This window comes from Ammospiza caudacuta, chromosome 2, assembly GCF_027887145.1.
Source record: "Ammospiza caudacuta isolate bAmmCau1 chromosome 2, bAmmCau1.pri, whole genome shotgun sequence".
NCBI lineage: Eukaryota > Metazoa > Chordata > Aves > Passeriformes > Passerellidae > Ammospiza > Ammospiza caudacuta.
In genome coordinates this window covers 88,012,535-88,039,280 of record NC_080594.1, presented here as the reverse complement: position 1 = coordinate 88,039,280, position 26,746 = coordinate 88,012,535, and the positions used below count along the sequence as shown (strand labels likewise).

Genomic DNA, 26,746 nt, shown 5'->3' with positions numbered 1-26,746 from the left:
GAAAGAAAGATTAAAAAAAATTCCTTGCAGTCTAGACCTCTCAGATAGAAGTGACAGCAACAATTATACATCCTGACTCAAACAACAAGAAATATGACAAAATCAACAAGAAATTTTATAAAAAGCCACATCACACTTAATTTTCGCTCTACAAAATTTCCCAAACAACTGTGTAGCACAGAGCAAAAACACACAAAAAAACCATCTCACAGTGTACCACAACAGAACATAGTCAATGCTGACATCCCATTTTCATGATCCCTCTAGGCAAGCCACTCAAAGACATAAGTCAGGACTTTTTTCTTCTCTTCCTGAACACTGAAGACCTATCACCTTCTAAAATATTAGCAGGCTATAACACCAAAGTACAAAATGACCATGCTCTCCTCTTCACAAAGAGACTTTGATTAACACTGTTTCAACAAATAAATTTATCCTGCCTGGATATTCAATTATTATTTATTATATAATATTATTCAATTCCCAAATTATGGTCTCATATCCATACGAAAAGTAAAGAAATAGTCAATGAAGAAAAAAGAAGGCACTTTAACAGTTGTGTTTGAGGAAAAGACTCTAGCTTTGGTGCTACAGAAAACAAGCACTGGGTGATAGATTCAGCAGTCTGTCAAGTAATACAGAGCTACAGCATTCGTCCTTCATTCCTGCCTGGCAAGTTACCTAATTGTGGAAACTCTCTAAAATTGCTCCTGAAGTTGAAGACTAAAGTGAAAAAGCACTTTGTTTCAAAACAACACACTAATGAAAAATCCATCATGAGGACTACTAGAAAGAAATACTTAGGACAAGCACAGACCACCTACTCTCCAATCCTCCAGCAATTACTTCACAAGGAACTTTCCCTGAAAGCCTGCAACTGCAAACCTTTCCAACCACTTTCACTCAGCCACAATGACATCCAGGTATTACATAAATGAACAAAGATACATTTCTTGCCAGCAGAATTGCCTTGTTAAGGTTTAGAATTTGACATGTTTCAATGATCTCAGACCCAGGCAAGGTTAAGAAAGCTGGGGGAGAAGGATGTGTCTTCACAGTTAAAAATGGCTACAATTTTAGGAAGGCTTTCTACCAAAATTAAAATATTCTGCTCACAAATACTTTATAAACACTTTCTTTAGTATTTCAAGAATGCAAAACAAAGTTCATATACAAAGTGTAGTAAAGGCTGGAACAGGTAATAGTATCCTTATAACTCAGACATCTAAAAACTGAACCAAGGACTGTCTTGTTTTATTAAAAGCAACACTATTTTAAGTGAGATATATCTATACACTTCCGTACTTTAAATCTTCTCTTTTTCCACAATAAGTAAATTTATCTTTACAAAAAAATTAGTTAAGCTTTCAAAAGATTTAAACATATCTGGGAATCAAAGCAGTGAAACTCATTTCAAAAAACCTTCAAATGTGAGCAACACTTGTTACTGATGAACTGAACAGTCAAATGAGAGAATAGCTTATTAATAGTAACGATTCAGATTTCATCTGAGAAGGTTACAGGGAACTCTTAAAACAAAACTGTTCCTATGTCACTACACCAGCCCTTGATGCCAGCCATCCTATGCTTTGTCAGTTATTCTGTGAAAGGCAGACACATTATTTACCTATTCTGCACCTGCACTGTAGGAGCTGGAGTCATACCACACCAGTTTAATTTCTCAAACCACCATTAGCAGAATACTTGTTAACTGGAAGCTACAGTCAGGTATGTTGCTGGCTGCAGTAGAGCTAGGCAAGGGTTTTACCCTCTTCTGTTAAAATTCATCACATCTCTCCCTCCTCTCAGCAAACAACACAACTACACATTTTCACTTCCTAATTCCTCCTGCCCAAAGTTCCCTGCATTAGAAGGAAAAACACAGGAATTGTTCAACCCAGCCTATCTGACAGAAGAGTTAAGAAGTGGTGCTATTCAGATATTAGAACAAAACAAACAGCTGAAGAGAGCAGCTTCTCAAGCCACGTCTGACACTAGCCCTAAGACAGGCAGCAAGTCCAAAGGCAGTATTCTCCTGTTTGAGTAGAACAAACAGATAACTTAACATGCTAGGTGGTTTTTAACACTCATTTCATTAGCTCTTTTGGGAACACTACATGCTTGTGACAGATAAATTAGGCATCTTAAAAATGCCAATATCAGGCTGAAATGTTTCCAGGTTGACTCACAAACTTCAGTAACAGCAAATATAGATGTTACAATGTGGGAGATTTCAGACTTGGAAACACATTTCAAGCAGATTTTGGCATGAATCTACTGTTATAATGAGTACACATTCCTGTCACCAGCAGAACTAATGTGCTCTAATTTCCTAGAGAATTTCATATTTTGTCTTCTCTTTCCCCTTCCACTACAAACTATTTCCAATGGACAAAGAGGAGATAAAGGATGCAGTTGGCTTGGCTTAACAGGCTTCTAACAACCCTTCAAACCTCTAGAATGAGCAAATTCAGAAGTTAGAGGGAAGGACAAAAATGCCATCACATACACACAATTTCCTTCAGAAACAAAACCAAAATAGGCTTTCAAAGTTATTTTGTACCAACAAAGACTAAAATGCCTAAAGGTCATTTAGCTTTTAGCTTTCTGCTCCCCTCTTCAAAAGATGAACAACATAAAAGTTCACCTTATTAGTATTCAATAGGAGAAAGAAAGTGAAGTGTCTGAAGCCTTATGAGAAGGATCTGAGAACATCTGGTTTGTTAAGCCTGGAGGAGAATGAGGGGAGACCTCATTGTGATCTTCAATATCTTTGTTAGGGGAAGTGAAGGGGTAGGTACCTGTCCTTCACTCTTGTGACCAGTGACAGGACTCAAGGATATGGCACAAAGCTGAGGCAGGGGAGGTTTGGGTTGGATTTCAGGAAAAAGTTTTTCACTCAGAGGGTGGTTGGGCACTGCAGTTCCTCAGGGAAGTGGTCACAGTGAGTAGCAGTGTTTGGACAATGCTCTCAGGCACATAGTGTGACTTATTGGGGTGACTTGGAGAGGGCCAAGAGTTGGACTCAATGATCCTCGTGGGTCCCTTCCAACTCAGCATATTCTACAATTCTATGATTTTCAAAGTTTTACAGCAAAACTTGTTTAAATTTATGCTCTAATACTCATGCACAGAATTTAAATTCCTGTCTGTGTGTAAAAAATACTAACACATTTGTAAATCAATTGTAAAGCATCTACACTTGAAAGTATGAACCAAGAAATTTGATAAAAGCCAAAAGTATCTCAATAAAGAAGGCTACAAGAAGGGTTTTTTTCAATGTCATGACTACTTTTTAATTACTTCTGAACACAGTGTAAATTTAGATTTCATTGTGTAACTAAAAGCCCCTTACAGGATGGAAGTCCTGCCTATCTCCTTCTCTCACAACACAAATGCAGGAACACAAGTGCACTGGGTAATGACAAGTATCTCAACAGGCTCACTGAAGTCACATGGTTAATTTTAACCTTGCCTCTTCAGTAGTGCCCATAAAGCATTTCCTGGTGCAATCTTGGGGATATTGTACTAACAATATCAGAACAGTAAGGTGCAACACTGAAAAAAGTATGCTCAATATAGCCAACCTTAAGCATATTATGACTAAGAAAAAGAAGCCCAAGAAGATGAAATACTGCTCTATTTTCTGCAGGCTTTGAACAACCACTTCAAAGAGTTTCCTCTTTTTTTTTCCCCATACCTAGGGCTGAACACCTGGACCTCAGATCATGTAAGATGTTAAAACCTGAAAGATCTTCAGAAAAGAAAACTGAAAAAAGAAGAAAGTAGTAAACAAGGATTTTTAGGAAGAATCAGAGGAACTTCTTTATGAATGTACTCAACCTGGTATGAATACAACAGGCAGAAGATATTTCAAGGGAGCATTCATCTAAAAAAGGAATAGTTTAACAGTGGTATCACAAAAGAGCTGCATATGAAATAGAAGAACACTAAGATGCAAAAGAGAGAGAAAAAACCCACCTTAAAAGTAAAAAAATGACTTACACATGTATTTATTATTATCTTATGTATTCTTACAGTTCTTGGAATAGTAGGATTGTCACCAAAAATAAGAAAAAAAGAAAACCACTGTGATATCTTTGCCCTGTACTGACAGCACAGTGATCTCAGCATAAATGAGACCTAGAGAAAGCATTTTGTTTCTCTGAACTTGTGCCAGGATGACAAAACAAGCACGGAGTTGAGGGGCACATGAAGTACTGCTCCTCAGCACATTTCATGAGCAGGTTTCCATCTGTGCTCCCACAACCTCCCAGCCCTCATGGGGAGGGTGTCACAAGGCCCACTGACCTAGATTAGCCTGCTCAAGTTCAACACCAAGATACCCCACACTTGGCAAAATGAGATTGCATTACAGCACCTCTCAAACATACAGTGTCCAATATCTAGTTACTATTTTCATAATGTAAGGCTGTAATTCAACTCAGCAGAAACACTGCCTTTAAATGCCTCTTCAGTTCTTTTTGTAACATAACTTTAAATCTCCACCTCTGAGTTATACCTTACTTGTAAAGGAATATAAAACTGTAAATGAAGACATAGTAAGTCTTTAATTCTTACTTGATCAGCAATGATATATTTAAGAAATAACTCTCCTTTTAAGAAGTTCCCTCATGGATTTGACAAGGAAATGTTTAGAAGTTCATTTTTCAAAGGATAATAGAAGAAATGCTTAAAACAGTTCTCACTTTATGAAACATTAACAGGAAGAATCAAAATGGAACGGATGCTGTAGCTTTTTCAAAAATAATTACCAAGCCACAATTAGGATGGCTCTAAAGGCAGCTATTAGCTATATTTCTGACAAATGCAAAACAAAAATTTACAAGTTAACCTCCAGTCATGAACAAAAGCCCCACTTGTGGTTTACTTATACAATAAATGTGTTTATTGTATAAATAAACCACAAGTGTGCCCCTAACACTGTTTAAGGATTTTTATCACAGCTAGGTGATACAAACTTCAAGCACAAATGGTAACTTGTGCTTGAAGTCAAGGAATACAAATTTATTTCTGACAAATTATAACATCTTCACATGTTATTTCTAGAACAAGAATCCATACATGTGGCAAACCATACTATATATAAGTATTAAAAGTAACTACAAGACAGAAAGCTGTTTCTTTCTGAAAGCTCCAAACACACAAATATCCTTTTTATTTTGAAAAACCGCTTCTTCACTTTTTTAAAAAATAATTGGAGGGTGAGCTTAAAGACCAAATTGGAGGGTGAATTTAAAGACTTTGGTCAGCTGGAAGAAATTTGTTAAGATCTTTGACATTTAGCTTACTATTCTGTAAAACAGTTTTATTTTACTTTTCAGCAACACGCATTAAATAAGAATATAAGACATAAAAAATGTGACCTTCAGCTCACATCTCTACAGCACCTTCAATTCTCACTCCCTCTTCCACTGTAGTGGCAATTCTTGTCATTCCTGATATACTGCAAGATTCTGTCCTACTACCAGAGTGACAGCAAATCCATCTGTCCTCCTGTCCTCAAGGAAAGGGAGCAAGCAGGCTGGCACAGAGCAGAGGACAGCAGCCTGGCAGCTGACCTGTGGCTCATCAGAAACAAGTATATCTCCCCCAGCAAACACAGCTACACAGATGCAGATTCTGGCACTGAAGAGATAATACTTTTCCCAGGGATCCTCAAGTGCTTCTGGGTAAGGGGAAAGGACAAGTGACACAACAGATGTCTCTGAAGTTTGTACATGCCAACATCAGAATCAGGCAATATCATGTACCAGGAACTGTAAAATAAACTACTGAACTGAGGCTTCTTCTGATCTGCTATTTTTAAACATGGACAATTTTAGACAATAAACTGCTGCTCTAGAGTAGCAAACAGCCACAAACCTCAAATGGCTTCAGTATCAAAAGCAGTATTTTTTGGACCTCCACACGAAGATGTGAACACACAAACTGCTGTTCCACTGGCACCACAGGTGCAATTACTGTCAGCAAAGGTCAGGACAAACAGTTAACTGAACTAACCATTTCAGCCTTCCTCCCATGATTCACACAAAACTATCTACCAGACCATGAAACCAAAGAGAAAAATCGCCCATTAAACCATTAAACTGCCTGCAGAAAATTCAGGCTTCAGAAACAAAGCAATTTCTTTATAATATCTGCAACTGAAAAGAAATATTCTGAAGACATTGGAACTTTTCACTGGGTTACTTCATTTATTTCAAGCTGGTCTATCACTCCTTCAAGCAGCCTGAAAGGGACAAATTGACTCTTCAAGTCAAGAGTCTAATTAAACTTGAAATTAATTACAGCAAATGTTTAATTTCAGTCACAGTTAAACCATGTATCCAACTTACTTCACTAACCTAACAGATGTAGATGTCAGCAAGAACATTTGATACAAACACTTCCTGATGTATACAGAATACATGATGGCAGTGAAAATGACCAAAACAGCTGTGATACCTGGTTGTTTACCCCACACCCAACTCTCAACAATCGATTTGGCCCTGTAGGTGGGCAGTGGAGTCTCTTCTTCATCTTTCTTTTCTTTGTCGTTCTGCTCTTCTTTCTTTGATGCAGTTTGGCATTCAGTGCTATCATCTAAAGAAAACAAAAGGGAGGGGGGAAAAAAGACCAGTTAAGCTACCTTCAAGTCAGGTTGGAATTCAGGTCTAGATTAGAAATATAGAGGTGAAATCCCCAGTCCACAAGCTTATAGAAATGTTGTCTACCATTAAGAGAACATGGCGGGGGAAGTTGAAGTTATATTTTACCAGGTTAGCTGTCACAGGTGCTGGGTCTCATGTTGCATTTCATAAGACAGTGACCTTGCAATCCAGAAATCACCTCTGTAACCTCCTCAGCATGATGGACATTTAATATAGGTACCATCATGTAAGAATTGCAGAGGATTTGCAATACACAGTACTGCAAAGAAGGCACTTGAAGTCAGACTGTGCTCCCAGCTATCTGTATTGCTGTAGCATTTACTTGGTTTTATATTCTGTTTCCAAGAATAAAAAAAAAGACAGCAATAGCCTATATTTCAAAATCAAGGAGAGCTACACATTGGCATTTACACTACTTTTATGCAGCAGTATGTCAACATCTGTAAAACATCTAGCATCTTAGTAATTACTGGCAAGTACTGAAAATAATACCACCATTTTCTGCCCAAGCAACAAAACATCATGTGCAATCTTTTTGAGACTACTTTCACAAAGTCAGAACACAGACATTAGTCACTTATCTCTGTAATCAAAGGCTGCCTGAAAGTCACAATTTTCTAAATGGAGTAGAACTAGACAGCTGGAAGTTTCTCTTTATTTATACTGGGACATGGGATTTCCATATCCATACCTTCAGTCAGCTCAATGCATAGGATTGCCTTGCAACTGAGGGACAAATGGCCAGCCACTTTCCTCACCCTGACATTCTTTTCAAACCATACTGCTCAAAATTTCTCAAGTCCAGCATTTGAAATTTGCCTATGAAGAGTTTAGTTCCAGCCTTTTTTACCTGGCTCCTAGAACTGATCCATCCTTCATTCCTATCTGCCAGTCTAGTCCAGAGACTCCCTCCCTAAATGTCCCAGCCACAACATGACTGATAATCACTATTATTTTGTCTTTTTTCCTTTCTCATCCCACATACCCCACCAAAATAATACATTTGTACCAGCATATATCAGAAGAAAATAATAGGCAAGAAGTTTACATCAGTAGCCAGACATGGAACATCTGCCTGCAGCCTGCCTCACACTCATGGAGTGAGATCAAAGGCTCTCATTACCTCAGAATGTACAAAATGCACCTATCACAATGTACAAGAACATTCAACTATTCTTTCCATCTGGCCTAACAGAAAATTAATGCCTAATCTGGTTGGAACTGGATCTGTGATTGCCTCTTTGTGGTTTTTTTTTGTTTTTTTTTTTTGTTTTTTTTTTTTAACTGGAGACAATAAGACCTCCCAAAATAAAGTTCTTTTGTGCCACCTTAATTACCCAAATTTTAAATTAAAGCTGTTTCCTGACCTGTAACTGACAGGTGTTTAGGAGGTGGAAGATGAAGACTGAAGGGCAGGAAAAAAGGAAAGGAAGCATAATTGCAGTACCCATGAGGGAGCTGAGATTGTGGGCCAAGGAAGAGATAGCAAAGTCACTTGAGAACAGGAAAATGCAATTTGGATATACTTCTTCTAAGTGGCAAACAGAGAATCCAACCGTGTCCCTCAAACAGAACAGCCTGTGAGTCACCAGTTTGATAACAATGTCCAAAATGTGATTCAATGCAGCTGTTTCTTTTCAGAGGCACAGGAGAATAACATGAAAAGTACTGAACCCATTATAGACCAAGGACCCTGCTCAGCCCCAGTGGCTCAGAATACTTCCACAGTAACACCATAAATCTCACTGTTTCTCCACTCACCCACACGTCTAGGGACACACTTCGCAGGGTCTGGAATTTTAGTTAGTGGGTAGAAGGATGCTGTGCCAAGACACAATTTACAGGCAGATGTAGGAGAACTTGTTATGCTTTTCAACAGATCCTTGGCAAAGGATGACAACCAAGGGCTACAAACTTAGTCATTTAACCAAACTCCTCATTGCAAATAGAGAAGATCCCAATCCAGGTGGGAACTCAATCTTTGTATGGAATAAAAACAACCCTGGCACATAAATCCACAGGAGGATTTCTTTCTCAATTGTCTGTATGAACCAGGAAGAGGAGCAATGAGAGAAAAAGTGGGAAGGAAATGAGCTAAAAATCACATTAAAAGACCTTGTCAAATTGTTCCACAAAGACAGTTCACTAAACTTGCAAAAAAACTACTTGCCACATAACAGACAAAGCTGGTATCAGTCTAGACTGAAACCAGCAACACAGACATCATAATTATGGAAGTTCTGTTATGCTTCATTAAAGATTTTTAAACAGGAAGACCCAAAGATTTTTCAGAAAGAGGGGCAGGGAGGAGAAATATCTTGAGCAAAACCAGAACAGACCAAAGTAACAAGACAATTTTGCACACAATGCATTCAAAAATACAGTGCAGTGTGTCAGTATGATTTAACTTAATTTTGTGAATATTGTGGTGGGGGAAGCAACATAACATCTCTCTGAAAGACTTTTCCCTTTATTATGTTTTAGTATACAGCCTTATACCTCTAAAGTGAGGCAGGCAGGCACAGCCAGCAGTCAGAACTGAGCAACTGAAGTAACCCTCCTCAGCTAGAAATGAGCTCCCAAACCAAAGCACAGCAGCTCACCATGTGTGCACTATCTTGCACAGCCATGGCCTAATCTGGTATAAACAGAGCATAAAAAGGAAGCACTAAAAATGGAACTTACATTTCATAATCAATGAGGGAAAAAACCTGACACTGCATAGCGGCCTCCACCACCTGTTCTAGTATGGTCTTGTGCTGCTCTGAAATGCCAATGAACTCATGTAGTTGGGAATCCCTCCGTGGCAAGAGAAAGCCTGCAACAGTTCCCCTACAGATGTTGACAGGGCAAAAAGTCACACAGAGTGCTTTAGAAAAGGGCTGTGTTCTATAACCATCCTAAACCACTATTTGGTAATCCCAGATCCAGGAAATGTTTCAGCTGCAATGTATTTTCTGTCAAAAATCCTTGATGTTTTACACACACACCCATATATATATACACATCTACATACACAAAATTGATACTTGTTATTTGTGAGGGAAAGATCTGCTTTACCATTTGCAAACCATATTTATACAGCCTTCTAGGTCAGATGATAAGATTTGATCTCCTAGTCCTAATTAGAAATAAAGTTTCTTTTCTTCCCTGTACACTATTTTTGAATGCATTAAATTATTGTTTGAATTGACAATAGAGCATTCTACACTTCTGAAGTCAAGCTGTCCAACAGAGTGATTACAGACTTCCCTATCCTGCAGAGTATGAAAATCCACAGCTGAGCACTGAATTCTTGAGTCTCTGTGTACAGCCCACAGCTGGCTCAGGGGAAGCAGAAGAGAAAAGTGCCACTTCTCACTTTTAACAAGTTCTCCCTTGCACAAAAAAAAAGAAGGCTCAAAGCAAGAGCCAGCCCACATCCCTACACACTGCTAGTTTGATTTATAACGTGGTTTGCACAGCAGCCACCATAACCAATTCCCACATGCTGTTATTCTTGTCATAAATATTTTGTTCCTGCCAGCCTCTCTGGAATTGCTTGTGGCATTTGGACTTCATTTAACCTGCCTGCAGGTGCAACACTGCATGAGGTTTGTGTATTTAGAGGCAACAGGCAGAGAAAGTCCAACTTTCAGGAAAGGGGGAACAGAAGAGGAAGCCCACAGTGTTTACCAAAAAGCAGGACAGATGTATGAAGCTGACAATTTTCTATTTTTGTTCTGGAACTGAAAACACCTAATTGAAACAGAATCTTCCACCTATGAAGCCTGAGGAATCAAAAATAACTAAAAAATAGCAAGCCACAAAAGAGACTTGTGTGTCTTAAAGAGACTGCTATGTCTTAAAATTTTACAGTAACAGTTCTCTAACTTGAAAATTTAGTGAGAATAATATTATTTGATACTTTTTATTATTTTCAGAACACAGATTGAAGTATACAAGGTATTAATCTAATCCAAATATCCTGAGGGCAGCCTGATTGTCTTTGAAATACAGGCCATGCTAAAAGTGCACCTGTATTTGGACATCACTACTGTCACAGCTGTGTCCTCAGATGGTACTTGGAAACACACAAACACATTCTGCTGAACACATTTATCAAACGTGTTTTTTTTAAAGTGCCACGAATTCAAAACAAAGACCTTATTCCTAACCAAACATTCTTGCTAACAGGAGAAAAAAAAAAATGCACTACTTTTATATTCTTCCTAGAGGGAAAAGGAATGGTTTTTGCCATCAATAGCATGTTCTTCCAGTCTGCTGCCACTGCTAATAACCACTGACAGCATGAAGTGCCTCTTCTGAACAGTCCAGTCAGCATCAACAGAGAGCTATAGCACTAGTGAAGAAATATATTTATATATATATGTGTGTGTGTGTGTGTGTATGGGCTTAAATCAAAACTTCTTTAAAAAGACTGAATAGAAGGGACTACATACAGCAATCTCTCTTGTTCATCTCCAGATTAGTCAATTTAGCAGCAAACTCTGAATATTGACATTACTCTATATTGCTTTTAATATGAAACCACTGGGTTTTATACAAATTTCATTACTTGTGTGTACTTTTCCCTCTCGTCTTGAATTATATTTGCAGATCATTTATGCAGAAAAGTAAGTACCAACTAAACAGTTGTAAATACTTTAGATTTTTAATTTCATTAAACTCAAGATGCAAGTTCAGAGGTGCAAACTGACCATCAATTTTTCTGCTTCCATGATCAAACATACAACCTGATTGACAGTGACCTAAAATAGCCCTTTTTTTCCCCTCAAGCCTGGTAAGCAAGATAGCTGTATTTTAGAATCCTGTAAGCCAACACAACAGCATTTATGAAGACTAACTTCACTGAAACACAGTTCATACATTAATCCTAAGAGCTAAAATCCTACAAAAAGCTGTTATTTAAATCTCCAAACTACTGCAGTGTTTCAAGAGATATGTAGAAGGACATACACCCTCCAGCTGTGGAAAGGAACAGGTGTGATCTGTGCTGTGTAATACCTACACTTAACTCCTCCAGAAGCAAAGACAAGTGGAAGGTGGCATTTTAGTTTTTACCTTTGTTACTCACCATACAATTTTAGTGTTTATTTTAGTTGGCACTATCTTAATTGGCACTAAAATAAACTAAATTAATTTTTCCCACAACAGTAACAGGTAAGTGATCTCCCTGGCTTTATCTCAACTCCCAAGCTTTTATATTTTTATTTTTATATTTATTTTAATATTTTATTTCCACCTCTCATGGAGGAGGGGCAGCAGGCAAGGAGCTGGAAGGGTGAGCACCTGGCTAAGGTCAACCCACCACATTACAGTACTGGAAACAAGAAGTGGCAGTCTGTCTTCACCACTATGTACATGAAGAAGCTTTCAAAAGCCTCATCACAGCTTGGACATTTTAGCATAACATAAAAGCCTTATTTATACAGTGAAGTGTCAGAAACTCTGTATTTTTAAATAACAGTGTTCTACAATTTTTCTCTCAATCAACACTTTTTGAACTTTCTGAGATGTGTACACACAGCTGGCATTAAAAAATAAATTCTCATCATTGTTCAGAACAAGTGTCCTAAGGGTGGACAAACATGAAGTCACAGACGATTGACTTAGCACTTCTGGATTTTTATTTTATACTGCTGTCTATATTTTGCATCAGAAGTGACAGATTGCATTTTCCTAGCTGATATTTCAAGGATTACCCTGAAAATTAAAAACAATTATACTTCAACATCTCTCTATAAGCTTTCTCAGAATTACTAAAAGCACTAAAGCACCATAAGTAACTAAAAATCTCAATTCTCTGCAGCTACTTAGCTATAAAGATATTGGAAGAACAGTTTTCTGTCAAGGACTAGCACAGGTACAACTCTAAAAAGCAATGTGTAAGTATCCAGCACAAAAAGATAATTTTGCTAAGCAAGAAAAAATATATACATCATATAATTTATATGGCTAATAAAATCTAGATTATGTATATTTTAATGTATATATTAAAACATATATAAATAAATAAATAACTATAAATATATATAGATATATAAATATATAAATAATACCCTTCAGTACTACAGATGTTTGTTATCCTCCTTCTAGATGAAAGCACAGTGTGTTGAATTGTTTTCCCACAACCACCACAACACTTCTATCACGAGCTGTCAGTAAACAGGAAAGCATTTCCTACAATTCCTTTAGGAGGTAATACTTCCCTTTATTGCAAAAAGTTTACAATGCCTTTTGTTACTACACATGGCAGTAGCCAACCCAAAGAACAAACCATTACTCTACCTCCACTCATTTCATGAGCAGCTTTGTAGTAGCCTCCCTGATAAGATCAGCTGTATTTTCACCCAGTGGCAACAATACTCCAAAGGACCAGCAGCATAGGGAAGACAAAAGTTTTCTAACTCTGAAACAGTTAGGAGCATAACCTGATTTTTACTACAGCATGCAGCCACTAACAACCTACAAAGCTCATACTCTTGATAAGTAAACGTATAATTCATTCTTCTTTCATAAATTATTTACTGTATCTTACTTCCTGTAAAAATTACTACCTCCTCCAGTCAAAAACACATCCATTCCTCCTATTTTTAAAGGAGGCATACTATAGGTATGAAAAAATTGTCTACATGAGTAATTGAGCATTACTGGTTTGAAATATCATGTCTATCCCACAGTACAATTCAGGAAGTAACAGATGCCAAAAAAATAGTTCACTGTTACCAAAGGCAGTATTTCTACACATCTCCTCATTTATCTGGGAATTTTACAAATTACTGACAAAACTTATCTGACCACTTGGTGAGTCCATTTCAGCCAGATCAGGAAACAAATATTTTAGTTTTTGACCAGTTTAATTTTCTGTTCAGTACGGAGTTAAAAGAGCACCACTTTTGTGGTGAAAATGAAAAAAAGGCATGAGCAGAATCACTCCATTCCAGTATACCCCATCACAAAACAAAATCCACCCCCACCAAAGTAATCTCTCTAAGCAGATGCATTATTCTGCCATTTGCAATATTTGCAGTGTTATAACTGCTCTCAAGTATATTGGAAAAGTTAAAAAAAAAGCAAAAAAAAACCCCAAAAAACCCCACACACTACATTCTCAGGCAGACTGTGGACAGTTCTTAAGCTGACCTTTCAGTTATTTGCTGAAGACCATAAACAAAATTAGAAATAGCAGTATCAGCTTTATCCCATTCCTCAGAGCACTTCCTTTAAACAAAGGCTACAGCTGTAAACACACCAAGCATACCAAACAAAAAGACACTGCCAAGCCTCTCTCATAGTAACATGCCTAGCTATGAAGTTAAATTTCACAAGGCTGTAACAGATTTAAGTCTTCATTTGGAGGCCTGGACATTACCTTTTCATACATTTTTTAGAAATCACTTTCAAACATATTTCATTCAAAACATTAACACCTGCAAATTGTACAGACAGGCGATGATAAACAAAAGTTTTGTGACAGTATGAAAACTGAACTCCATTTTCAACACCACACTGAAAGAGAAAAATGAACAAATTAAAAGAAGTTAAAAATTCATACCTTTTCTTGGAGGTAGTTCACCACTCTGTATTAATTCTGTTCCAGGATATACAATCTCTCCATCTTTTACCATTTCATTCCACAAGCCACACAATCCATCTCGTGTAAAAGCAAGCTGTTAAAAATAATACATTGCATACAGTTACACACACTTTTCTCTCAAGGTGACTCAAGCTAACACTTAAAACACATCTGACTTTATACATCATCCCAGAAGAAAGAAAACACATGTACCATCTCATTGGAAATGAGATTGTGTGTGTGTGTGTGTGTGTGTGTGTGTGTGTGTGTGTGTGTGTGTATCAAGGATTTAAAACAATATTCAGAATCTCTGATTGTCTAGCTATGCTATTTTCAGGTTAAAAGTGCAAAATGGTAAATTTTAGGTTCAAGTCCAGAAAAATGAACTTTTTTTTGGTGACAAGTTTTCATTAAAGGCATGGAATTGGTCACCCCAGAACTATCCACCCATTCAAGATGACACTGGCTGGGGGGCAGGGAGAGGGTGTGGGGAGTCCTTTTTCTCTTTTTCTCTTCAAGAAAAGCTATTCAAATAAAGTCATAAAACCCCAAGACACAGAAGCTCACAGTCCCCTCGCCAACCAGCAGCTGAAGAGCTGGGCATCTTAACCAGAATGATGACATCAAGGCACAGATTTGTAAATGAATTCAGCCAGTTCAATCTGGTCCTGCTGTGCAAAGCATCTCTCACCACCCTCCCTCCTCCTTCCAACTGCTCCAATGCCTCCTCTCCCAGGAAGAGGCAGATTATGGAATGGATCAGCCTAAAACCAGCAACACCCAGAGCAAGAGCAAAGGGCTGCCTGAGCCCAGGTCAGCTCCCAACACACTCTGTGCTCAAGAGCACAAATACTGGCAACAGAACATAGACTCTGCTAGCTGGAACCACTCACAAAAGCACTGGCTGTAACACAAGTCTCCTAATGATTTAGGAATTTGGATGTCCCTTGGAGAATCCTAATGAGCAGGACAACTTCTCTTCTATGGATGTTGTTGTTTGCTTTATAAAATGCTGCAGAACAGGTATCTACATCCCAAGGGAATGCCATAATAACCAGGCTGTAGCTGTTATTCACAACTGTATAGCATAAGGGAGGAGGGCAGGACACAAAACTGAAAAACAGAATATTTTCTGCATACCACAGTGGTGCAGTGGACCACATTAAAAAAAACCAAAAAACCACCAACAATACCATAAAAAAAATTAAAAAAAAAAAACACCACCTGCTGAAGGCTCATTCAGAAGCATCTTTGTGTGATGTAACTAACATCCAAATTCAAAGTGTTTTAACTGAGAGGTAATACAAAGATGTGGCTTACACCAACTGCCATAAAATATTTACTACTACACAAAAGTCCACTTGTCTCTAGAAAATAGCTCAAAATAAAATCATTACATTGTAATGATTAAGGATTACAGGTTTTAAGAGACTCATCCACCAGCAGGGCAGAGATTTGCTGATCCAGCTCATCCCAGTTAACAGGAATTAAAACAAAGGTTGCATGCTTTCACACCACTGTAACACATTAAATGCCCATAGTAATTCCTTGACTTCATATTGCATACTTCAGCAATACACTCCAACATGTATCAATGATTTCCATAATTCCTCTTTCAGCATAAAATATGAGTTGACACATTGTACTTGTCTGTCACTTACTATTGCCTGATCAAGGGCAGAATCATGCAGTGTGAGCTGGATGTTATTCATCTTATCTATCAATTGAACAGCACCAGAATCAAACTCTGACCATGCCTTACTGAAAGGTAGAGTCCCTGTTCCTCAGTGTTACACAGGACAAGGAGATTTTGCAAAGATCTGCTTTGTGTTTTGCTAAGAACTTTACATTTGGCTTCATTTTTAAAAAATTGGAATAATCTGAAGCTGCATTTCAACTATGAAAAAAATCATCAAAAAATCACCATTAATTGATTTCCTTGATTGTTCCCAGTTTATGAATATTTCAACAATAAATTGTTGAAATATTTGGTTTCCACTTTCTCCTTCTTTAGATGTGATCATATATTTTAGTGGGACACCTAGGGAATTTCTTTTCATAGTTTTTTTCCCGTGTAAAAAAAGTAAAGCAGTTGTTTCACTGATTTTGGTTCATATTGTGGTGATACATTATTTTTTTATCTTTCACCTGTTAAATGCTAACCTATGGTAAAATACAAGATTGAAAAATATTAAGTGAGGCGACCCTCCAGATGGACTGCATAATAAATTACAGTTTTCACAAATTAAAGATCTTTTTCTAATAAACTGTCTTTTCCACACATTTTATTTTACATTCTCAGATCACCTTGGTATGGAAAATCATTCTAACAGCTCATAGCATCTAAATGTCTCCAGGATTTGAATGCTAGATTTTTCATAATGCAGCACTGTTCTATTTCAGAAAACTTATTAATTTGAAAGCATTCATATAAAGCAGAATCTGGAACTGTTTTCTCCTTCAACTTCAACCTCTAATTCTTTTACAGAGCACAAAGTTCACTCAACTCTTTCATGCAACTAAAAACTGTAAAAGTAAACAAAATTTCTTTGGCCTTGGGTTTGGTTCAAAGTCTTATCAAAGTAATTTTTTCTTGGTATGTTGCAAAAAGATAGAGGAAGCACCAAGACTACGGGTCACAGAGTTCCACCTCCCTCTCCAAATACCACAAGCAGCCTTCAGATAAACAATTTTGCTCAGGTTGTAGTTCACATTTTGTCAGTAGTATCTGGGTCAGGGGAAGGGAAAAATGAGACAAGTTCGAAAGTAAAAAAACACTGGACTGACTTTACAGCAATAATCAAAGCAACCAACTGAACAGATAATTAAGAAATTGTATTTACAACCAATTCACCTGTCATAACATGGCAACTTAATTTCAGCTGTGACAAAATGACTATTAATCTACTCGCCATTCAGCAGATATCTAGGATTTGCTATATATATTAGCCAAAAGTGAAAGAAAAGTCTGAGTTTTTAAGTGATAAATTATTTAAGCAAGTTTATTTTCATGATCTCAAAATTGCATAATCATGATAGAAAATTTACAGCTCCCTTAAGGGAAATATTTCTTTTAGCCAAGAGAAATGGGGCAGAGTGGCTGATACAAAAGAGGGTGGTGCTGACATCCAGAGGGTCCTTGTCAAGCTGGAGAAATGGATTGACCTCATGAACCTAAACCTCAAGTCCCACAGCTGGGGAGGAACAGCCTCAGGCATCAGTACAGGTCCAGTGTAGGCTCAGTGTAAGAGACATGGACAAAAAGGAGAGAGCCCAGCAAAGAGCCATGAAAATTTTTAAGGGACTGGAACTCCCCTTTTTATGAGGAAAGGCAGGGAGAAAGGGTTTGTGAGGAAAGCTCATCTATATATATGTATAAAATCTGAAGGGAAGGTGTAAAAAAGATGGATCCAGGCTTTGCTCAGTGGTACCCGGGGACAGGACCAAAAGGAATGGGTGTAAACTGAAATGCAGAGCTTCCCTCTGACCACCAGGAAACACATTTTCCTTGTGAGAGAGAGACCAAGCACTGGCACAAGGTGCCCAGGGAGGTTGTAGATTCCCAAGTTGTGAAGATATTCAGAAGACATTCAAACACAGACCTGGGCACCAGACTCTAGGTGGCTCTCTTCAACAGGGGAGTTGGACCAGATGACTTCCAAAGGTCCCTTCCAATCTCAAACATCTGTGACCCTGTGAAACTTGCAGCTGAAGATAACACCCTTCTGTGTAGTGGAAAAGTGTCTGCTTTAACTTCCCAATCCTGCATTTTTTTCTTCCTACAGTATTTTATGACTTTCTTCCTTTGCTCCCACCAATACCTCTGACATTCAGTCATTCATAACGAGTCTACCACACATCTACCTCACTGTTCAAACTAGAGACCTAAAACTTTGTACAGAACAAAAAAAAAAAAAAAAAAAACAGGTACTTCCCTCCACTAAATTATTTGAAGAATGTTCACAAGGCAATTGGTGGTACAGAGCAAGACAAGAAAAACACACTTGGTGTCTTCATTGTTTCTGACATACTGGACATCCAAACACAATAGCAGCCACTGGTGTTTTATAAAGTCTCTCTCATTAGATTGCTTGATTCATATGAATATCTTTCCCTCTAATAATTTGGCAATTTAATTTGTAAATGTTTAAAGGGATGAATTTGAACTCAGTAAGTTAATAAATTAAGAATAATGAAGTTTGCACTAAACTTCTGCAACTGACAACAGTACCAGAGATGTGCCCACTGTACATGTCCCCCAAGGCCCTGCTTGCCCATCACTTACACACTTCCTTCCAAAGACCAGGACAACAGCAGCTCTGTACTCCATGACTACTATCCACTGCCTTGCAACTTTGGCCCGTGTTCGTAGTCCTCCTACTCATTCCCCACGCTAAAAATCTCCCTTGTCCTTTCCCATGACATCTACTGACCTCTTCTCAATCCCCATCTCCTACGCATCTCACCTTCGGAAACCCCAAGCCTCTTCCATCATTTGTCACACTTTCTCATCCCCAGACCATGTCTTGATCACTTGAAAGCCATATATCTCAACAAATCCACACTTCCCACACAGACCTAAGGCTCAGCCCTGCTCACTCATCCCAAACTAAAAACACAAGGGTCTTGGGAGACTTTAAAGTGCACTTCTACTGTAAACTGGGCTGCCTCCACTTTAATCTTTAGCTAATCTTATCTCTGCAGTAGAACTGTAATTTATTCTGTCTGGTACAACATCTGATTAAGTCCAAGGGGTATCTAGTTTGGTTGCTGACATATGCTGCTGCCAACCTCCAACAGGGCTGACAGTGAAATTCCCATCCATCCCTATCACCTTTAGACAATAAGACCCTGGCATTAACATTTCCTTCCATTTCAAGAAAATTAAATCTTGCAACCATAACTGGGTAAGCTCCTGAGAATTCTCAAAGCACTGCTAAAATTTTGCTTTCAGTAAGTTATTTTAAGAATAATCAGCAGCTCTGATTTTGCTTTGAAGTCAACTATTTTAATTAGACAAACTCTATGTAGTACATTAGATTATGTTATCAAGGTGGTTTCATAAACTCCCCTGCAAAAAGCATAGAAGCCTTCATAAAAGTTAACTTGAACTCAAGAAAAATGTAGCCAGGAAAAGGACAAAGGATTGACTTAGGTAGGATTCTTGGTTATATAATTGCACTGGAAATTTAAGAAACTGACTTCATAACCACAGAACATCAATATGGATTTAAAATATAAGCTACTTAAATAATCTTAAGCTCAGAATTGCCAAGGGTAGTGGAGAATCTGTTCTGCTATTCACTTATTTTTGCATTAGCCACTGGCTGTATTTCAAAGACTACATGAAAAACTTTTCTCACTAGAAAAATACTTAAGTGAAAAAAACTTTCAGCCCAGTAGTAGTGAAGAAAATCACAGAAGAATAAGTCCTTTACTAAGTCTCTTTTGTTTTTGCTTTTTTGAATCCATTCAATTTGTGTTTCCTTTCTCATTGTTGTCTTGGTATTTTGTCCTAGCTTCCTTCCTCCCCTGCAGAAGGAGGCATGCCCTGAGAGCACAGCTGCTTATCACACCTATGCAGAGCACAGTGCAACATCACTACCCCTAAACACAGTGCTCGAGAGCTCAGAGAGCAAAATTGGAAAGTTCAGCAGCCCCACTTTACTTCAACAGATTTGGGGTTAAACTAGAAACATCCCCGTAAGAGCAGGGTGCTGGTTTTCCACTTGCTGGAAAATTAACAGTTAATAGTCACACACACAAAAAACTAAGTAATTCCCTGTCTTTCAGCATCTGAAGAATAGCTCTGTCTGAACTCAAATATTTGAACCTATGTGTTAAATCTAATTTCTCTAACCTATCACACCACATATAGTGTTTTTCCCTCCATCTGGAAATCACTTATTTAGGAGAGACAGCACTACTTCACTTTTAAAATAACTTTTAAAAATTGGTATCACAAGGTTCATTTCCTTTAATTCCAAAGGAGTCCTCATTTGCAGTTTACTGTAAGAGCTTCCAAATAAGCCCTTTATTTTTTTCATCAGAAAACCAAAGCAAAGAAGATTAACCGGAAACAACAAAATAGAGAAGGCAACTTTCACCAACTTCTTGCTTTTAATAGCCAAGACATCATTTCTTTACATAATTTTCTCCCAAGTTAATACACTCATCTGAATGTTGGAAGGTAGGATTTTCAAGATAATAAAAATGATGAATGTAACTTCAAAGGAAAGATAAAAATGTTTCAAACTAATGCAACTCTTAAAGGTGGCTATTTAATTTAAAAAAAAATACTTTCATCTCTGTGACAAAAGATAATGACAGAAATAGTCTGCCAAGCATGAACTCAATCAAAACTGATGGAAATAACTTCCTTTTCCTATTGCAGACAGCTCCTATACCTTGACTGTTGCCTAAAGTTTTTCTCCACACTACAGGAAAATGAAAGTTTTTCCCTCTAACTCTTGCTATTAAGGACAACAGTTCTCCACAGGAACCAGAATAAGCAGCCCAATTAAACTCCATTTGAACACACACATGCATCCCATTAGCTCACAGCAATTCTAGTTTTTAGTTATTCATCCATCACTAATTAAAGGACTCTGCATAAGATTCTAATTTACTTGTACAGTACATCTATTTAATCAAAATTATTTTAAGCACAGTTTGATTCCACAAACTGGGTACCTACCTAGGTTTAAGTAAACAATTTTAATCTTCTCTTTTTATAATAAAGCATGTCTCCCTTAGGAACAGTCATTGAAACACAATCTCCCATGACACACAAAGTTTGCTATAAATGTTTCTACTAGTAATAGTCAACAATGGGTAGGCCTTTTCAATGCATTAATTCAAATCTAAAGAAATAACTTATAAATTCAAGCAACTGTATTAAGAATGATACACGAAAAAGTGGCCTACACTAAAATCCACCTATTTCATAACTTCACAAGACTATTTTATTAATGGTGATGTTATACACATCCTGTTGATACATGTCATAGAAGAACATACTACATATTATGTACTGATGTTCTCATATTCAGCTGTACTACCCTGATATTTCAGCTGTTGTAACAGTCTGTTTTTACAGATAACACAGAATATCCTATTTTGCTCCACCAGGAAATTTAGATTTTTTTAAGTACAAGAAATGTTTCTGAGCACTTCAAAATTACACTAGTAGCCATAAATCATACAAATAATTACAAAGTTTTAAAAAAGACAGGTTGCATTTGGATCTTTGTGGAGCACTTTGGCCTCCTAAAATAGCCTTGCTCAGTTTCAGAAAAATTAATGTAAGCAAAAAACATTGTGAAGATTCAGTTCCATTAACATTTCACAGCATGTCAGGTAATTGTGCAGGCCAGAAGGTCACTGCTACTACAGAAGGACTTGTGCCTTTGATATTCACTTAAGAGCAGTAATAACATGCTACATCCCACTGCCCTTATCTCACAGCAGTAACATCCCAAAACTGAGGAAGAACATTTCAATTTGGCCTGGACACCAGCTGCAACAGTGACGCACACAGGTGATTAAACACAAGCCATGCTACAATCCACATGTCATTCTTTTCTTATTGTATTAACACCACACATAATACTTATTAATGCAAATGGTACTAGAATATTGAGTATTGCACTATTCATGCAACATCTTCTTGAGCTAATACCAAAAAGAATACAATCATTTTCAGAGAGATTTCATTGGCCTAATCATCAATAACTGCCAGTTACCAAGTCTATAAAACAAACTCCCTGGCAATAGCCACAAAGTAAAAAAAGTAAAACAAAAAGGTACTTTGAAGCTACTAGGCCACCAAATGACCAAATGAAACCATTTTACTTCCAATCTTAGCTATACATCCCAAATTTTGTAGTCTTTGTGTGCCTCCTAAGGTAATTCCCCAGAATAATTCTGTTTCTACAAGGACTGTCACCTACTCATTCTTGGACTGCTGTACAATGAGAAGTTAAAAATGTAGCTACAAATTGAAGAGTTCCAGGGTCCAATTCCAAACAATTTGTAGTCATCTTAATCCTTCCACATAAATTTAGTGTGTCTTCTTCAGACCTCTCATAGTACTGTTTCAATTCCTGACAGTCCCTTGAGCACCAACGGGGTTCTTCTACAGCTGAGCCAGTAAAAACAAGCACATTAAGAAATCTACATATTCAGTACACATAGAACTTAAAGGATTAAGACACAGGATTTATACTTATTAAAAAAATAACCACATGCTGCTAGGTCATGCTAGCCAACCAGTAGCTAAAACAATCATTCATGTAGTAGAAAAATTCTCCAGAGGCCAGAACCCCTGTCCTTTACAGAAGGCATCTGCCATTTAATACATTAAAAGATGCTACTCAATATTCACAGGCTCAATTTTTCAAAATACTGAACACACACATCCAATTAAGTATTCTGTGATGAGGACTTGTGTAATACCAAGAACAGGTAACCTAATAAGAAAATTATATTATACCCAGGAGGCCTGGCTTGTCTTCAGATTCCAGAGAAGTGATGTTGCATTCAGCACATGACAAATCATTACTGTTCTCTTATTTCATTATTCTCATTATTCTGACTACAGCTTGATTGGAAGAAAGAAAAAAAAAGGGTACTCTGGCAATTAAGAGTTTAACTTGTTATTACACATAAAGAACTTGTGTAAGTAAGAGCATTTATTAATAGAAATATGCTGCAAATGAAGATTTTTATTATTAAAAGGAAGTCTTGTAACATATCAACTAAGCTACAGTCTCATAAATCACAAATAATATCATTGCATTTAGACACACAACTGAAAATAACCCATAAAACTTAGGATGGCAACTGAAACCTCCTATAAAAGTTTAAATAAATAGGAAGAAAAAGGGATGTAGGAAAAAAGGCACTACGAAAAAGGAAAATCTGATAAATCACATGAACAGTCACATTTTTCACCCCATATAATAGAGAAGTAAAAAAAGACAATGCATAATCAGCAGGTGTTACAAACAAAGGTTGCCACTTTTTCAGATAAATTTCCCCGTATTCAACAATCATTATATACAATATACTTGTAATCTAAAAGCCACTCTTCTGAAAACAAAAAGTATTTCTCTATTTCTTAATATGCTTACCTCCAAAATGTTGTACAGCATCTTTATTTATTTTAGAGAAAACCTCTGACTTTGACTGAAATTTTACTTTGGTAGGAACGAAAGATGAAAATAAAATTAATCTAACCAAATCAAGAGCAAGTCCTGTCATTTCATAGCATTTACATTCAAGACCTACTAAATAATGGAACCTCTTAGGCTATATCTGTCACTTCTGATTCCAATTTATCGTGTTTGATGTAAAATACTGGAGAAAGGCTGCTTTCAAATCACAACTGCATGGGGAAAAACCCTTGTCTAACCATAAGAACAACTCAAGCATGTAGACTATCAGCAGCTAATCTGGAATAAAGTCACAAAGATGGAATTTTTAAGAGTTTTTCAGGAGCATTATCATTAACAGTAACAAAAGAATAACACTGGCTGGCCCATCCCAAAAAGAATTTCACAGTTTTGAGTTGAAACGTGGAAAGGTTATTCAGACTAAGAGATCCATATGCAATATCTGGGTAGAGGAAGGTGAAGAGACAAGGACTTAATCTAGTTATTCATTTCATCTACAACAAACATAACTGGTCCAAACTACTCTATTTCTCTGTATTTTCCACTTATTCACAAAATCTGAATTGAGAAAACATATTAATATCCTCCTCCTCCCCATATCACACAACTTTGCTAAATGAAGAAATCTTCTAAGACAAAAGAAAACTTCCACCAAATACTGGTATCTTTCAATGAAGACCATTTCCATTTACACCTTGTACCTTTGACAAAAAACTCAAAAAGACATAATTTAAAGGAACCCTCTATTCATAATGCAAACAACTACAGCAAAATCTAATTGGAATCCTTCACAATATAAATTACATTTGCATCGCCTTTTGCTTCAGTTCTCCTGTGCATTAAAACTGCCAGCTCATATGCAGGCAAGACATTTAGCAACAGCCTAAATAAGAATTTATAGTTCTAGGAGACATACTCTGCTAGGAGCTTTGACACTCAGCAAAGATAACACACATATGTAGCCCAGCTTGTTTCAAAGCAGAAGGGACTGGACTGAAAACGCAGATCTATTTGCAGATCAAAATAACCTGCTGTTTCTTCAAAGCCACTTATAAATCAGCATACTTGGGAAAACCTATACATATCTCAAGAGCTGCAATCTTCTACTTGTCAGCTTTTTGGACTAAAAGCATCCTTGAACAGCACCTGAAAGGTCAGAATGCAATATGACCAAAGTCCTTACCTGCAAGTCTGTCTTCAACCATTTGGAGTCAAACCTTGCTTGAGCAGACAGACAAAAAGAATCAGAAGACATGTTTCCTTCTTCAGCCTTCTCTCCAGGCTGGCTGAGCAGCCCAACCTGCTACAGAATGAGCGGAGAGAAGGAAAAAATAAAAAAAAAGGACAATCTAGCACATGAAGTAAACCACACAAGGTTATTTTTGTTCAGACTAGGACGACTTCCACTTGATCTTCAAAAATATATCACGAAGAAGGACCTCGCTCGCTCACATCCCCCGAATTCGCACGGGGAGAGGAACACGCATCAGGAATACTACCTGAACCCAGAAAAAAGCCTGCACATCCCCTCCCTATCACACCCGTGGGAAGGAAGCCTCCCTTCTGCTGCACTGAGCCACACCAAAGGCCTGAACGCTGCCCCTCAGCCCCGCAAGTGGTGCATGAAATAAATAATTGATCGCAGATTACGCAAGCCGCAGGCCAACATAAAGCGATTATCAGGGTCACCCGCACCCCCTCCTCCCCGAGGCGGGGGCTCCCCCTCTCCCGAGCATCCCACCCCCGCGCTCCCGCCCCGCTGTCACCGCCCTGACGGCGCCCACCCGCCGGGCAGCCCGGGGCCGGCCCGGGGGCGCGGGGAGCGTGGGCAGAGCCAGAGCCGGAGCCCCGCCCGGGCAGGGGGCGCCGCGGGGGCCGGCCCTGCCCTGCCCTGCCCCGCCTGCCCCTCCCGCGGCGCCCCCGGGATGCGGAGCGGAGGCCGCGCTCCCCCCGCCGCCCCACGGCGCTGCCGCCCCTGCCTCCCGCCGCCCCCGAGCCCGCCGGGGCTCCCACACTCACCGAGCAGCCGCAGCAGCGACGGCGGCTCCGGCTCCCGCTGCACCGCCGCCCGCTCGGCCCCGGGTAATCCTCGCCCCTCCTTCCCTCGCCCGCCCACCCCCCACCCCTCCGCCGGCGGAGCCGCCGGCCGATCCCTCCCTCGCTCCGCCGCTACTGGAGACGGGCAAAGCTCGGCCCCCCGTACGCCAGCGGAGCTCCCTGCCAATGGGGAGAGCGGCGGGAGGCGGGACATCCTGTCCCGCAGCGGGGCGGGCAGCGCCGCGGGCAGGCGGGCGGAGCCGCGCCGGCAGTAACGGGCATCCGAGCATCCTTACCGCCGGGATGTAGAGATTAAAGTTAAAAAAAACGAAAAGGGTTGTTTAAGTCATTGAAGGGCCATCTGCAAACTGTGCTGTTGATTTCTTAATAAAGTAGCTTTTAAGTGTTTCAGATGAGAAAGGTTAGTAATGAGTAGCTCGGAGGCAAACAGAATCTCAGAGTGGGAAAGGTTGGAAGGGACCACCCTGGGGCATCTGGTGCAGCCTCCCTGCTCAGGCAGGGCCATCCTGGAGCACGGGCTCAGCACGCTGTGTCTCTCTGGAGACATCCGGAGCCCACCTTGCTGCGTTCCTGTGCAGCCTGCTCTAGGTGACCCTGCCTTGGCAGAGGGGTTGGACTGGATGACCTCCAAAGGCTTTGCCAACCCTAATAATACTGTGACTCTGATTGTCCTCATGCTTCTTGAATATCTCCAACGAACGGGACTCCACAACCCCTCTGCACAATCTGTTCCAGTGCAAGGTCAGTCACATGCTAAAGAAACTCATATTCAGCTGGACCTTCCTGTGCATCAATTTCTGCCCATTGCTGGTCGTGTAAGTAAAGACCAATGCAAAGAAGACATCAGTAACTCTGCCTCCTCTGCATCTTCTGTAACCAGGGAAGGAACAGAGGCTGGGAACAGTGAAGTGACACCACTACACATGAAGGAATAAGGATGCTGGGGAATAAAGTGTGAACTTGCTAATGGCAGGCAATGACAGGAGTCTGGAGGCAACTATGACTGATTGCTCAAGGGAAAAGCTGCTCTGAGGCAAATAATCATCCTTCAGCATAAGTTTGTTGGGGATGTATATTACTAGTTTGAAATTCAAATAAACCAAAAGTCAAGTTTCTCACAATACTTAGACTCCTGTTCCCTGGCAGCTAAGGAATTAGGAATGTAGAGCAAGACTTGGCAGATGGGACTATTATTGGCTTTGGCCAGCATGAAGCCACAGACTGAATGTCAATGAAATGCTAACAGAACTGAGACCATT

The 26,746-nt window shown here is 38.9% G+C and overlaps 1 protein-coding gene across 1 annotated transcript in view; it reads right to left on the bottom strand.

Moving 5' to 3' along the window:
* The window catches only part of HERC2 (HECT and RLD domain containing E3 ubiquitin protein ligase 2), a 102,397-nt gene extending 76,881 nt beyond the window's left edge, over positions 1–25,516 (bottom strand). The window contains exons 1-4 of the mRNA XM_058800473.1: positions 25,449–25,516; positions 24,613–24,732; positions 14,233–14,347; positions 6,469–6,606 (exon numbers count right to left, since the gene is read on the bottom strand). Coding sequence (XP_058656456.1) covers positions 6,469–6,606; positions 14,233–14,347; positions 24,613–24,684 — 325 coding nt within the window. The 5' untranslated portion in view covers positions 24,685–24,732; positions 25,449–25,516. The remainder of the gene's footprint in view (positions 1–6,468; positions 6,607–14,232; positions 14,348–24,612; positions 24,733–25,448) is intronic.
* Positions 25,517–26,746: the final 1,230 nt, after the last annotated feature.